The 15,742-nt window shown below is 47.4% G+C and overlaps 1 protein-coding gene across 4 annotated transcripts in view; it reads left to right on the plus strand.

The window, feature by feature from the left end:
• atosb (atos homolog b) overlaps positions 1–15,742 on the plus strand; it is a 122,703-nt gene that overhangs the window by 90,748 nt on the left and 16,213 nt on the right. For 2 of the 4 annotated variants that reach the window (XM_084308781.1, XM_084308780.1), the window contains 3 exons: positions 1,168–1,350; positions 9,841–10,051; positions 12,605–14,000. In XM_084308781.1, coding sequence (XP_084164907.1) covers positions 12,843–14,000 — 1,158 coding nt within the window. In that variant the 5' untranslated portion in view covers positions 1,168–1,350; positions 9,841–10,051; positions 12,605–12,842. The remainder of the gene's footprint in view (positions 1–1,167; positions 1,351–9,840; positions 10,052–12,604; positions 14,001–15,742) is intronic. The other 2 variants (XM_084308782.1, XM_084308783.1) reach the window with 2 other exon arrangements.

Here is a 15,742-nt window from a genome sequence, read left to right on the forward strand (position 1 = left end):
TGCCACTGATTCGGATTCGATCGTCATTTCAATTCCAATTCACTCGGAGCTACCAGGATCACACAAGAAGTTCCGGCTGACTGTTTAGTATACTAATAGAATTATTTTTTTCATAAACGACTATTTACGTTTTTGGCGGTGAATGCATGGGAGGCAAAAATTTGTATACTCGTTTTTGGCGTCCAATGAGTTAAGAGTATTGCTGTTTTTACTAACACCACTGTGTTTACTAACACCACTTCTTTTGATTAGACGTTTTAAACTAGCTTACCATAGTCTTATCCACAGTGTGTGTCACATGTCCAATGTATGTGTTGTAATTTTGTCTGCCTGTATTGGTCATCTGCAGCCATTTAGTCCCCCATCTCCCAAAACCCTTTCTTTCTTTCTTTCTTTCTTTCTTTCTTTCTTTCTTTCTTTCTTTCTTTCTTTCTTTCTTTCTTTCTTTCTTTCTTTCTTTCTTTCTTTCTTTCTTTCTTTCTTTCTTTCTTTCTTTCTTTCTTTCTTTCTTTCTTTCTTTCTTTCTTTCTTTCTTTCTTTCTTTCTTTCTTTCTTTCTTTCTTTCTTGCCTTTTTCTCTGTGGCCAAGCACAAAGGAGGCGTTGTCATTGGGCTGCTGGTTGCCATGGCAGCAGCTCTCTGTGACTTTGCCCCTCCACGTTCCCAAGTCCCGGGTCCAAGTGGGTGGAGATGTGGCCCCTCTACGCCTGACCTAGTGTTTGCTGGTGCCAAGTTAGCAGTGTAACTATTGGAAGTCATTGCCCTACAAGTAGATCTTCTATGTTTTGGTCCCCTCTAAACTTATTCAAAGCTTATTTTTGCTATTCCGATTCTGAATAGGGTTCTTGGTTGGGAAAAAGCACTTTTCTGTCATTTAACACATATGAATATATGTGAATAGGCCTACTTCACCCTTAACTATCCTTTAGACTATTTAAAATAAATAAAATCATGAATGGATTGATCATTGGATTGATTTCCTTGTGTTTTCCCTCTGGAATCCCTAAATGGACTGAATTATTGACTGTGTGACCTGCCATGTAACAGTGTCTCCAGGATGTGTGTGTGTACGTACGTGCGCGCGTGTCTTGAGTGTGTGCACATGCGTGTCCATGCGTCTTGTCTTGAGGAAAGTAGTCTGTCTGACCTGTGCCGTCTGTGTCTCCAGTGCTTCTCTGTGGAATGCCCGAGTCATGATGCCGTTGCTGTGTCCCACCTCACGCCCAGGTGACCAAGGGGGGCGTGTCCGCCTGGCAGCCAATCGCAGAGGGAGCCCTCGTAGAGTCACTTCCGTTCCCCGTTCAGAGGTGTGGCCTCTCGGGACCCTCCCACCTCACTGTCCCGCCCCCCGGTAAGAATGGGAATTCAAATAGTGTTTGTCTTAGGCCATGTCCAGACTAAACCGATTTCGGTCGTATCAGTCAAAGTATTTGATCGTATGCACCTTTCATCCACACGGAACTGCGTTCTGGTAGCCTGAAGACGCTATTTTCTGAAACCGGCTTCCAGAGTGCGCAATTCTGAAGACGCTCCCCTTGCGTGGCCGTCTTTACAAGCGATGCAAGTCTTTTCCTGAACCGATGATGCGATAGCCCACCTCTCCCTTAACCTGCGTGTGCAAACTCAGCCAACATCACAACCACCGTCGACAACAGATTGACATCTCCCTTACAGTGTTACAAAAGCTATTTTTTTTTAGTTACAGGGCTTTTACAGCTAAATGTTCTTTTTCTGAAAACCCAAGTAGTAGCCAAGCACATACTATTCCATAGCATACGCCTTCAGTTGATCATGACAAATCCTCTCTTACCTTGACGATTAAAAAGCCTCCATCATTTAGTAAATAGTATTCCCATGGCTGGTGTTGAGCTGTAGCCAGCGAGCTAGCGTTGATGCTATGCTATCAACATTAGCTAAATAGCTAACCAACTAAATACAATAGCCAGTGGTATCCTGAGGTAACGTTAAATACAGACAACTTTTGCTACAATTACAGTGGTATCCTGAGGTAACGTTAAATACAGACAACGTTTTCCTAGTCGAAAGGACTGGACACGGACAAGTTAAACATCAATCAATTAATTTAATACAACACAGGTAGTTTGAGCTGCCTCCGACCGCACCACGGGGCTATTATATTATATACGGCTTTGAGCTCTCTCTCTCTCCTGCCGATTAAAATCTGCAGCTCTTCCTCCTCCTTTGCGCCGCGGTGTCATCTCTCCTATCCATTGGAAACTAGCGTCAGCTCAAAAGCACAGAACCGGACGACACAGGGGACAAGTTATCGAAAACAATGACAACACTTCCGGTCGGGGGTTTTCAAAATAAAAGAGCGACGTCTAAAACAAGAAAGACATTTATTTTTATAATGTGTGGCACGCACTTATTTCTTGAGACGTTTTCGTTTTTACGGAAACCTTTTTTTTTTTAAATGAAAACGAAACGAAAAAGATCAAAATCGTTTTCGTCTGGACAAGGCCTTAGGATCATTCAAGCTCTAGTGGTGGAAGTGCACTTTATTTTACTTAACACTTTCAGCGCCCACCAGGGGGTGCCCCAGAACCCCCTTGAGTGCCCATCATCCACTTCAATGTTAGCGTTAATATCGCCTAATCTATGTTTTAAATTATGGCTATGTGTCTAATCTGCCCGTCGCTTATCAATGACTCATTTTCCAGTCAACATTGTCGAAGCGGATTGTTTTTTTATCCGTTCATTTCCGTTTTATAGCATTTTGAAAAGCCCTCGTTTTCAAGGAAAATAAAAAGATTCTTTTCAAATAAACGCTAGATTATCGATAGTATAATATACTATCGATAATCTAGCGTTTATATTATGTGTACGTATGCACGCTATATAGGTGAGCTGAAAATCTATTATCTTAGGGGAAAAGCTTATATCTCTGTGAAAACAGGTCTGATTATCCTAAGACTGGTAAAATAGATTCCTTACCTGAGATCAGATGGTATCCAAAAAGATTATTCCAATTCCTGATCGCCATTCCAAAAATCGATCCTTTTATTGATCCAATGCTACATACTGTAAACACATATTCCACGCTGTTCTGATGCTCCACAATGAATCCGATCGGCTCGGGGTACATGCGTGAGAAGTAAAATGTGGATTCCGGACTTTTTTTTTCTCATCCATTTTCATTGAGTCCATTCCAAAAGGGTGCATTACCATCTGGGAGACGATAGGTGGCGCTTTTTTCACATCTGAGCTCCTGATGGGTCTGGTTTCCCAACGGTAGACTCGGTTGATGAAATATGAATTCGGATCGCCAATAAAAAAATAAACCGGTAATTGTCGTGCTGGGCATTCAGGGGGCGGGCTGTTAACATGTGTTATGTCGTCCATGGCATCCAAAGGGTTAAAGGTAGAATCTGTAATGCCGTCAAACGGCGATCCTCTAGGCAAAAAGCCCCGCTTCTTATTGCACTTTGTTTACATGTTTTCTTTTGGTCTGATGTGTGGATTGGAGTTGAGTGGGGATAGGGGGAGGGGCTGCTATTGCTGGCCACACCTCAGGACAAGAGTGGTCTGGAGAAATTCACAGTATGATAAGTTACTATATATAAAATATTATAGCTGTTTTAAAAAAAACGATGTCCCCTAAAGATATGCTGTTATAGATTGTATAGCTTTACGCTCTGCTCTATTGGAACTATCCCTTTATCCACTCTAATAATGAATAACTTTCTCCACATGCACACACCTATTCACCTCCGCCTGACCACACCCACATCCGCTCTTATATAAGCGGGGTCGTGGCCACACAATCAGCTCCTTCCCTACTTTCACCACTGAAAGTGTCTGTATACACCACTTTAAGTTTAGTGCCAAAAGTAGTTTGTTGGAGAGGAGCTATGTTGACATTGTATCTTTGTTTTTTCTCTCGCTATTTTTTGAAAAAACAAAGAGATAATGTCTTCACCGTCGGAGGGTCTAGATGACTACAACGCTACCCTCCACCAGCGCTTCACTATCGCGGCATCCTCCGTGCATTGTGGGGTCGTCTCTGGTTCCATGGTCGTGGCAAACGGGTGCGCCTGGGCGGTGCCCGGACGAGAGTGTGCTTTGCAGAGGGGCCGTTGAGCTCCCATCTCCTGAGAGGTGGCCGAGTTCCGGCCCTGGTTCCCCCGCCAGAGGGCAGTCGGCCGTTAGGCCGGGGATTTGCGTCGCAGACTCTTCGCCTCGGCTCGCTCTCGTCGTAAGACGGCGAGCAGCGGGGGTGAACGGCCTGGTTGTAGTGTTGTGCTGGAGCCGAGCGAGAGTTCTCTCGCCTCTTCTCCGTATCCGATGGAGACTGAGGATTACATGGAGGGGGCGGGGGCTCTCTTGTTCGAAGGCCCAGCGGAGACGTGTCACTCTCCCCTTCAGGGAGTGGCAGGGAGTGCTACGTCTCCCTGGGGACCCTCGTAGTCTGGGACTGGGTTAAAACCTCAACCCCGGAGACGACGGCGCCCAGTGCAGCCTCTCGTACGTGAGTGATGCGAGTGACGTGGAAGAAGGTATGCAAGGGGAGTTGCTTGCCAGTTGCTTGCCTTGTTCCCCGAGCTCATGGCTACTGCGCCCGGAGGGTACGGTAGGGATCAACGTGACCAGGAGGCTCCTCAGCGCCGTCCCTCCGGGCCGGCTCCCCGTGGGGGCAAACAGCGCTCTGCACACGGCAGGCGGCGCTAGTGACTCCCCTGTTTGCCCCCCCCCTCCCCCCCAAAATATGATTTTATTAAATAAAGGGTCCCTCCTGTTGAGGGACTGTTTTTTGTTACAAAACATGTGTTTATTCACTATATATTTGGGGATACGATGTGAACCCTCAGCTACTGTTGGGGTTGTGTTCTTGCTTAGGGAGTGGGGCAGTTTTCTCAAATTGTTTTTTGGTCGCTATTATGTATGACTTAGCAAGGCCTGTGGCTAGCACTTGGTCGAGGACTTATGGCTTCTCTCGTCATAAAATATGGCGTTCTTCTTGCAGTAGTAAGAGTGAACTTTTGCCCTTTTTATTGTCTGAAGGGGGTTGTGTGTGTTCATGTTACGTTTAAATAAATGTGGCATTGAGTCCACAACTGGGTTCAGTGTTAGCCTGCAGAAGTGGTTACATATATAGCTATTGTACCAAGGTCCTTGGACCCTCTCTTTAAAATCTGTTGTTTTTTCTTTACTTAGGGTAAAGGTATAAAAATGCAGGTGGCAAGTTTCGCACATGAGCCTAAGCCTTGTATAAAAGCCAGTTTTTTACACAAACAAGTTTATCGTCTGTGGCTGGCGTGCAGAATGTAAAGCTATTACCTTAACAGGTATATGCACTTTCATGTAGCATGCTAACAACTGGTGTCATGGCGCTGCTTTGTTGTTGCATCGTATCAGGGGTGTGGGGTCATATGGGGTGAACTGATAAACCCCTCCCCCCTTTTACTGATTGGCCAGGGGGTTGGGCCTCCTGTCCGTCAGTCTCCCTGTCGGGCTGTGGGGTCAGCACGTCACAGGGAGGGGGAAGGGTGGGGGGGGGGGGTTCCCTGGTCCCCTGGTCGCACTCCATATTAGGATAGGTGGGTCACGGGATTTCCCCCGCCATGGAATATGTCACTGGGCGCGTTTTCCATTGGCCATGAGACATCCGTGAGTTTTTTCAGGCTCTGTGCTACGGACCGCTGTCATTGTCAAAGTTGGATGATGCAATACATTTGGAAAACTGTTTGTTTCCCATATCTGTGTCTTATTGACCGGCTTCCTGCTGCTCGTCCCAGACAGCATGGAGGGAGCGTTGTCTGGTGTTTCTTATTAGAATTCACCATTGATGTGTTTTGGGTCTCGACGTGCATATAGCGCTGGCCCTGGGTGCTTTCAATGTGAAACCACGTTATGGGCTGGCGCGCCTTGGTTGCCCAATTCATAGAAACAGCGTTTTTTATGTGGGCGGCTGGGAAGGAGATTTTTATCTAGGTTAGACTCTATGGCTCACGTACATCTCCGGGTGGAGATGACGGAGTAGATCAATACATTGGCGGAGGGGTCTCACGCCCATGAGGTGGGCCACCAGGAGCAGTGCATTCACATACTGAACGTCTTGGTGGCGCCCTCTGTGATGTTTTGGTTCGACACGCGTACCTACCCCCCTCTTAGGACTGGGGATGGCGGCGTGACTAGGACACGGGACTGGTTCTGGTCGCGCCGGACCAGGTCAGTTAACCCGTTGTCCGCCGGGGCGCAGATCTGCTGTTCTGGTACCCCGAAGGACTTTGTGCTTTTCCGGGGGCAAAATGCCGGGTCGGCCCTGGGCGTAGCAGGGATTGATGTCGTGGATGTGTGTGTCATGTGTATGCCACTACGAGTTGCCCTTAACAGTGACGTGCTTGGTCCATACTGTGTTGTACCTTGCGCTGTGTTAGGGGGCCTGGTCCTTCTCCATTTATTTCACCCCTCCCCCTGCTGGGCGGGGATGGGAGGGGGCTGTCGAGGAGGTTCCTGTCAACCCCTCTGGCATCCCTGTGTAGGTCCCGGTCCGCCAGGCCCAGGTCCGAACTCGTTCTTGTCGACCTGTTGGCCTGGGTTAGCCCTTTGAAAACTGAAACACTTGTACTGCTTGTATAGCCTGTGTATACGCGCAGTTATGTTTTTTTTTTTTTTTTTTTGGTCTTTTTCCCCCTCCATTTTCCTCCGATTTTCTCCCATCCCAATGTTAGTCGTATGCCAATTCCCAGTCCCTTCCTGGTCGCTGCGCTTTACCCCCCACAGTCAGATCATTTGGGAGAGTGGAGGCTACCACGTGCTTCCTCCGACACACGTCCAGCCAATCACCGCTTCTTTTCACCTGGCAGCGTGGATTCTCATTGAGAGGGCGTAGCGTGTGGGAGGACCACACTATCCCCCTCACGTCCAATCCGCGCTTAGCAGGCGCCCCGACCGAACTGTAGGAGTTGCTGTTTACAACGACCCGGACCCACCCCGCCAGCTTCTCCCACCCTCTGATACAGCCAATTGTATCAGTGCAGACGGCCAGCCAAGCTGGTGACAACCCCGGAGCTGTGAGCTGGATTCGAACAGGCGAATCAAGCTCACAGCTCCGGGGCTGGTGACGAACGCAATCTCCGCTCGACCACCTAACCGCCCGCAGTTATGTTTCTGAGTTTTCTTGGTGGGTTAAGGGAACAACCGCCTCCTGTTAAACTAAACATAGGGGGTGGTTGGTTCCCCGATGTGTTGGTAGCAGAGTCGACTCTCGGGTTGAGGCCGGGGTTGACCCCGTCTGCCCGAGAGTGTGCCCCCGCATCTTTCATGATGTCTGCCAATTGTGTCAGCCTCTTCTTTGAACCTCGACCCCGCTGGATTGGGGTGTCGGGTTTGTGGGGGTTGCGACATGGTGCACAGCATACCGAACACCCCTTCCGCCGGGATACTGTTCTCACAGTAGACCCTTTAGGCGCCTGTCTAGTCCACAGTGCTCCAGGCACAGGTCGAGTTCTGCTCTTGGGGCCTGTTGCCTGGATTGAGGGATGCATGCCTGAGTGGTCGCGGGTCCTTCTGAATGAAGGTAAGTCCCACGGTCTGCTCACCCTGTGCGTTTGAGGTGCTAAACCCTCTTCGCACAGTCTGATCCGATTCCCTCCCGTCCTCCACTAGGGGGGATCGGGGGGCTCGGGTCCTCCCCGGTTCTGATGGTTGTAGGGGGCCTCAGCGGGTACATCTGTCGAGCTTTTCGCTCTGCTCAGCTCCTGTGTTCCAATAGAGCAGAGCGTAAAGCTATACAATCTATAACGTAAGGTTATCCTATAACCCTAGTTATGAGTATAGCGAGCGCTCTGCTCTGACTCACTGAGGACCCTGTGGTCTTCGCCTTCGGTGGTGAAAGACTTGGGAAGGAGCTGATTGTGTGGCCACGACCCCGCTTATATAGGAGCGGATGTGGGTGTGGCCAGGCGGAGGTAAATAGGTGTGTGCATGTGGAGAAAGTTATTCATTATTAGAGTGGATAAAGGGATAGTTCCAATAGAGCAGAGCGCTCGCTATACTCATATAACTAGGGTTATAGGACAACCTTACGTTTTGAGTTTGGTTCAAATTGAGGCGAGAACAAAACCTTTTTTCCGAATTTTTTTAATTGTTGGAAATCCAATATGGCGGATTGTATGGGTCCTTGTCATGAGGAAATACATATGTGTAGCAAGTTTCACATCTCTACTGTGTTTGGTTCATGACTTTCGGCCATCTGAATTTTTTATTTTAACGCTTGTTATAGTGCCACCATGAGGTTTGTTCATTCCAAGCCTTTTGTGTTATCACATAACTTTTGCTGGTCTATCAGCTGGACTATCAGCTGGTGTATCAGCTGGTCTATCAACATGCCGAATTGCATAAAAAGCGACTTGTGTTAAGGTACATGTGGCAGAAGCTGAATAATTAGATTAGATTAAAATGTATTGTCATTATACAGCACAAGTACAGTACAACGGAAATTAATTTAGCATCCAACCAGAGTGCAAATGCAACAGTAAAGTGCAATAGCAATATACAATGCACAGGTGATTAAACTGGAGTATATATAAATGAGTACTACTGAGTAATAATGCTAATCAAATGTATGTACAGTGTTATAGTATTATGTACAGTTATATAGGTATAAAGACACTGGTAGTAAGTCATACTGGCCAGTGGTATAACCAGTAAGGGATATGTACAGATATAGATGTATTATCTACAGAAATGTAAATGGCATTTTATGCAGGTATGTAGAGACAGATGTGGATAAATATATATACAGTACAGTACAGCATTATTGTATAATGCTATCATACAGAATTATGTGGGTTATATCATACAGGTGTATAAATAGGTATAGTATTATTATTATATATATAAATAAAATAAATGATGATAAAACCACCAATTACACCGTAATTATTTATTTATATTTATTCCGTTGTATTGAACATGGTCTTTTTGGTGGGTGTAGGTTAGCACACATCACATTCTGCCTGCCTACCCCACTCCCAAGAGAATGACATGGGCAGTGCATTAGGTAGACAGTGTTCCTGGCTCCAAAAAGCACTGATAAAATTAAAACAAATTAATAACTTGTGTTCCCATTGTGACATCATGGAGGGGAAGCCATTCTGAACAGCTGGTTAATCTGAAGACTTCAAACCCTGGTCAAAGGTCACTTTCCCCCAGTGCCTCACATGACACATGTCACATTCATACAAAAACGAGGCAAAACCCACTTTCCTTTAATGAAAACCTTGAAGCACCATTTCTTTTGTGTCTGGTCAAAAGAAAACACAACTAATATTCACTCGGGACTGCCTGTTTGTTTGTATGATGTATTAATTGTAAATCATGAATAAATGTATCATTGCCTACAGCCACCCTCTCCCTCTTTGACTGAGCAATAGTAGGTCACTTTTAATTATTCATCTTCTCAGAAATCGGGGGGATTCATATGGCATGTCGCCATATTTTTCGTTGATCAAAATGTACCCATAATCCTGTGCAGTATTGAAGAGAATAACAGAAAAATAGTATTTTTATGCTACAGTGATCCGTTTTAATATTGGAGTAAGCCGGGCCTTTTTTAACCAGCTCTCATAATCACAATACAAGCTTACCTGGGTTATTGTAGCCACGAGTCTGTGTGTAAACAAACTGTTACTTTATCATGTCATCCTCGACTCTGAATGCAAGTTGTTTTTTCATGACTTGTGCTTTTGTCAAATGAACTAAGCAAAAATAAACTTGACAATAATATAAATCAAGTTGCCAAATGATAGCATCTGTGTGTATTTCCATCCTGTTTGCTCGTTGTCACCAACCGGTCTTTTACCCCCTTTTGATCCAGGCGTTAGTCCCCGTGTCCATCTCTTCCACATCCTCTTCCCCCTGGAGTTCCACTGTTTCCTGTTTGCCTGTCTGGCGATGCTGGTGCCATCTCGCCATTGCCATGGAGATGGACACATTCCTGTGGTAGACCATTTTGGGCACAACCTCCAGATGTTGTGCCAGAAGTGGAGTGACCAGGAGGGCAGAACTGGACAAGGACGGGCACAGAGGTGAGACACTAATAAAGACTTGCTGCTCAGTCACTTTGAAGGATGAGGCCAGTGTCATTTAATTAATTAAATTCATTTAAACCATTATTTATTCTTGAAAAGGACAATTGAGGTCACCCTCATTTTTGATGTCGTCGAGACTTACAGACATTTCAATGCATAATTTCTTTTTTACAATATAATAATAATAACTATATAGCACCTTTCACACATGGACCACAGCCCAAAGTGCCCAATTGTTTTCCTATTGTCACCATATCATACGAAAAGACAAAAACCTACAATGCATTTCTTCTACCTACAAGTCTGGTCCATCCAGCAAACGCCAGCTCCTATCCAGAAGTCACAGAATTCCATTGTTGTCCAAAAAATCGTAAAACAAGTCACAGAGCCGTATGTTTGTTTTGGTCAGTATAGTCCACGTTAAAACAAGTCACAACTGTACTGTTTGTTCTGGTCAGTATAGTCCACGTTAAAACAAGTCACAACTGTACTGTTTGTTCTGGTCAGTATAATTCATCATGTTAAAACAAGTCACAACTGTACTGTTTGTTCTGGTCAGTATAGTCCACGTTAAAACAAGTCACAACTGTACTGTTTGTTCTGGTCAGTATAATTCATCATGTTAAAACAAGTCACAACTGTACTGTTTGTTCTGGTCAGTATAATTCATCATGTTAAAACAAGTCACAGTACTGTGTGTTCTGGTCAGTATAATTCATCATGTTAAAACAAGTCACAGTACTGTTTGTTCTGGTCAGTATAATTCATCATGTTAAAACAAGTCACAATACTGTTTGTTCTGGTCAGTATAATTCATCATGTTAAAACAAGTCACAGTACTGTTTGTTCTGGTCAGTATAATTCATCATGTTAAAACAAGTCACAGAGCTGTTTGTTCTGGTCAGTATAATTCATCATGTTAAAACAAGTCACAGTACTGTGTGTTCTGGTCAGTATAATTCATCATGTTAAAACAAGTCACAACTGTACTGTTTGTTCTGGTCAGTATAATTCATCATGTTAAAACAAGTCACAAGCTGTTTGTTCTGGTCAGTATAATTCATCATGTTAAAACAAGTCACAGTACTGTTTGTTCTGGTCAGTATAATTCATCATGTTAAAACAAGTCACAGTACTGTTTGTTCTGGTCAGTATAATTCATCATGTTAAAACAAGTCACAAGCTGTTTGTTCTGGTCAGTATAATTCATCATGTTAAAACAAGTCACAGTACTGTTTGTTCTGGTCAGTATAATTCATCATGTTAAAACAAGTCACAGTACTGTGTGTTCTGGTCAGTATAATTCATCATGTTAAAACAAGTCACAAGCTGTTTGTTCTGGTCAGTATAATTCATCATGTTAAAACAAGTCACAGAGCTGTTTGTTCTGGTCAGTATAATTCATCATGTTAAAACAAGTCACAGTACTGTGTGTTCTGGTCAGTATAATTCATCATGTTAAAACAAGTCACAGAGCTGTTTGTTCTGGTCAGTATAATTCATCATGTTAAAACAAGTCACAGAGCTGTTTGTTCTGGTCAGTATAATTCATCATGTTAAAACAAGTCACAGTACTGTTTGTTCTGGTCAGTATAATTCATCATGTTAAAACAAGTCACAGTACTGTTTGTTCTGGTCAGTATAATTCATCATGTTAAAACAAGTCACAGTACTGTTTGTTCTGGTCAGTATAATTCATCATGTTAAAACAAGTCACAGTACTGTGTGTTCTGGTCAGTATAATTCATCATGTTAAAACAAGTCACAGAACTGTTTGTTCTGGTCAGTATAATTCATCATGTTAAAACAAGTCACAGAACTGTTTGTTTTGGTCAGTATAATTCATCATGTTTTTTTTTTTGATCAACTTTTTCTCCCATTTTTCTATTTTTCTCCCATCCCAATTTCGTATTGTCCAATTCTACCCTCCCCTGTCTCGAACGCTGTTAGGCCATGCCTCCCACAGGTCGGCTGCAATGTGGACGAAGCCTTGCATCACGTGTCCCCTCCGGTACATGAGGAGGCAGCTGTCGCATCTTTTCACCTGAACAGCGCAATCTCTCAGCGACGAGGGTCTGCGTGGGAGGGACACGCCGCCCTCGTCGCTTCCTGATTCTACTGCGCAGGCGCACCAACCGACCTGTAGGAGTCGCTGTCCACAACGTCCGATCCCCACCCACCAGCTTCCCACCCCCTAATACTGCCAAATGTATTAGTATGAACGACCAGTCAAGCTGGTAGCAACGCAGAGAGCTGGGCTCGAACCCAGCATCTCCTGCATTAGTGGCGAGCGCCTTGCCCACTGCGCCACTTAGCCGCCTATAATTCATCATGTTAAAACAAGTCACAGAGCTGTACTATTTGTTTTGGGCAGTATAATTTATCATTGCGATGAACACGGGCATCATCATTTTTCCTGGAACTACTTTATGAAGTGACAGCGATTTGCTTTCGGAAGTAGTTCCGGTTCAGGCAGCCTTTTGACGGATTTAATAAATATGTAATTTGTAATACAATCCTTCTTGAAAGGTAACACTTTGTTTCTCTCAGGTGCTGTGCAACTCAACTTCCTGGTTCACACAGTGTGGTGACGGCCCAGCAGGCACTCTACTTCCTGGTTCACACAGTGTGGTGACAGCCCAGCAGGCACTCTACTTCCTGGTTCACACAGTGTGGTGACAGCCCAGCAGGCTCTCTAGGACGTCCTCTTCCTGTGGGATAAAGCCCACTTGCACTTTAAAACACCTCCTCGACCCCGTGGCACAGCAGTCAGGCGGACTCGGAAACCATGCGGCACATTCACGTGGAGCTCAGCCGCAAGGAGGCTCCGCTAGATCTTCCAGCCCAGGAGGGGGACCTGCCTCCTCCCACAGCCCCGACACAGGGCCTGGACCCTGGGGTGAGACCCGGGGTCCCCCGGCCCTTTCGTCAGGCGGAGCTCAGGCTCCAGAAGGTCTACCAGCTCTCCATCTTCTCCCAGCTGGGGGGCTTCTCCACCTCCACAGACTCCCCCACCGAGGCCCAGCAGAGGCCCCACCGGATGGGGGTGAAGAGGGGGCTGGAGGAGCCCCAGTTGAGTCACAAGCGCCCCCTCTTGGGGGACTCTCCTGACAGGGAGGAGTTGGAGGGAGGGGTGCTGTGTGGGCCCAGCCCGGGCATGGGGATGGGGCTAGGGTTAGGGACCGGCCCCGGAGGGCTGGGGCCAGTCTATTCCTGCACATTGATGGAGCACAGAGACTCAGAGGGAGGCCTGTCCCCCAGGTCCCCCCCACTCTCCCCTAGCCACACCCCTTCCCGACGCCCCGCCCTGCACAACCACGACAGGCCCATCCCAGATGTGTTTGCCCCACTCTCCCCCAAATCGCCCCCAATGTGTGACCCCCACGGACAGCTCTGTGACCAGGGTCCCTCTTCTGGGGGGCGCACACCCACATACTCCCTGGGCAGCCCTGGAAGGGAGAGCTGTGGTAACGTCTCATCTACAGCAAGCCAGCTGGCCTACGAGACCTCCACCTATGAGACCCCCAGCCCCGCCAGTCCCACCAGCCCGCCGGGCCCCTTCTCTCCCCCGCACCACACAGAGCTGCAGGAGCCAGGGGAGGCCACGGAGTGGGGGGTCGGGCTGGAGTCTTCCCCGCCCGAGCGTAGCGCCACGCAGGCCTCCTCCTCCTCCTCCAGCGGCCTGGCTTCCTGGGAGAAGACTCCCAGCAGTGCCAACGGCATCCGGCTGTCCAACTCCGGAGGCCACTGTGCGGCCAAGAAGAAGCTGCTGTCGCCCAGCGACACGGGGGAGTCGTGTTCGGAGGACGAGGGCCCGTCCACCTCCAAGAGGAGCCGACTGGCACTGCTGGCCCCCGGACTGGGTCTGGCCTCCTGTCGTGGCACGGACGCCAAGGCAGCCCCCTTCTGGAACCACCTGCTGCCCTCCACACGAGACCGGCCTAAGGTCAGAACACACACACACGCACACACACACACACACACACGCACACACACACACACACACACACACACACACACACACACACACACACACACACACACACACACACACACACACACACGCACACATTGCATCTAAAGGAAGTAACTTCCATAGCCCCCAACTTACCCCTCACCACAATATGCCTAATGTTAACCCTTACCCTATGACTTATATACCTATGTCCACAACACAAACTGGTCCTCACAAATGTACTAATTCCAGTACGTACAGTATATACCTGCACTCACACACCTCTTTTATCATCATACTGTACATGCATACACTTTCATGCACAAACAAGCATGTGCACATTTGCATGCAAATACATCCACCTTTCTAGATCCAAAACACAGCAACTGTAGCCCCTCCCATCTCCCCCCTGCCACCTCACACATGCATATCAATACCAACTATATCGGAGACGGCGGTCGAAGGACAGTGGAAAGAGACATCCTCGGTCAGTGGATGGGCGTCTGTACGATGATGGTCTTGGAGAAGGTAGAGGGATGGAGAGAGAGATGGAGGGAGAGAGAGAGAGAAGGTTGGGGGGGGGGGGGTAGAAGAATGAAGAGGTGGCCTGCTCGTTATCACGCCATGCTGGAACAGGCCCAGTGGCTCCAGAATAAAGCCCATTGAAGGGGTCCTCTATTGTTCCTCCCCCAGGCGTGTGCTGTGTGGCCCCATCACACACACACACACACACACACACACACACACACACACACACACACACACACACACACAGAGACACAAACACACACACACACACATAGTGCTCAGATATGGTCCATTTGCTTCCAGAACCACTTTTAGGTAGGGTCGGGGGGGACGGGGGACGGAGAGGTTGCTAATGGTGACAAAGGGGCTTACTTTTTCCATAGGTTTCATACAGCATAGTGATCATTGTGACCAGATGGGCTTAGAGTGTGGGACAGGGACGCGCAGAGAGAAGCGGGGAGAGAGGGAGAGAGATAAGGAAGGGCCGAGAGAGGGATAGAGAGAGAGTGAGGAAGGGACAAGAGAGGGATAGAGAGAGCGAGGAAAAGCTGAAGGAACGGAGGTCAAACGCGGGAAAAGTCTGTGAGGGCGAGGTGAGAGCAGGAGCGCTAGGGAGACGGCAGGGTGTCGGTATTCTAAAATGTCCTCTGTGGTTGTGAGCGAGTGCGACGACGAGGCCTTGCCCAGCTGACATAGAGCTCCGTGCTCTGTGGTGGAGCCGGCTCGCCCAGGGTCAGCCGGCAGCGGAGGGCTGGCTGTGAGGGAGGGGTTAGCGGCGGGCGAGGGGCTAGCTGGTAGCACGGGGGTCGATAGCAAAGGGTTAGCCGATGACTGGGTGGCCTCTACTATGAGCAGCAGCTTGGACATGGGGAATGTGTGTGTTTGTGAGGCAGCATCTGGCTCTCAGTACCCAGTAAGTAAGAGCATACAAGACATGTACTCTCACAACTAGCACCACACAGGCATATGCTGTGTCACACACACACACACACACACACACATACACACACACACACACACACACACACACACACACACACACACACACACACACACACACACGGTTGAGTATTCACCTTGTCGTTATTTCCCCTCGACGGATGGGACAAGAGAATTGCCTTTTTTCAAGATTGTTCAACGGCGCTCCATTTCCAAGTTGAAATGTACATAGATTTTTTTCTGTCACAAGGTTTAGTCTGATAATA

This window comes from Notolepis coatsorum, assembly GCF_963971535.1.
Source record: "Notolepis coatsorum genome assembly, chromosome: 2".
Classification (NCBI taxonomy): Eukaryota; Metazoa; Chordata; class Actinopteri; order Aulopiformes; family Paralepididae; genus Notolepis; species Notolepis coatsorum.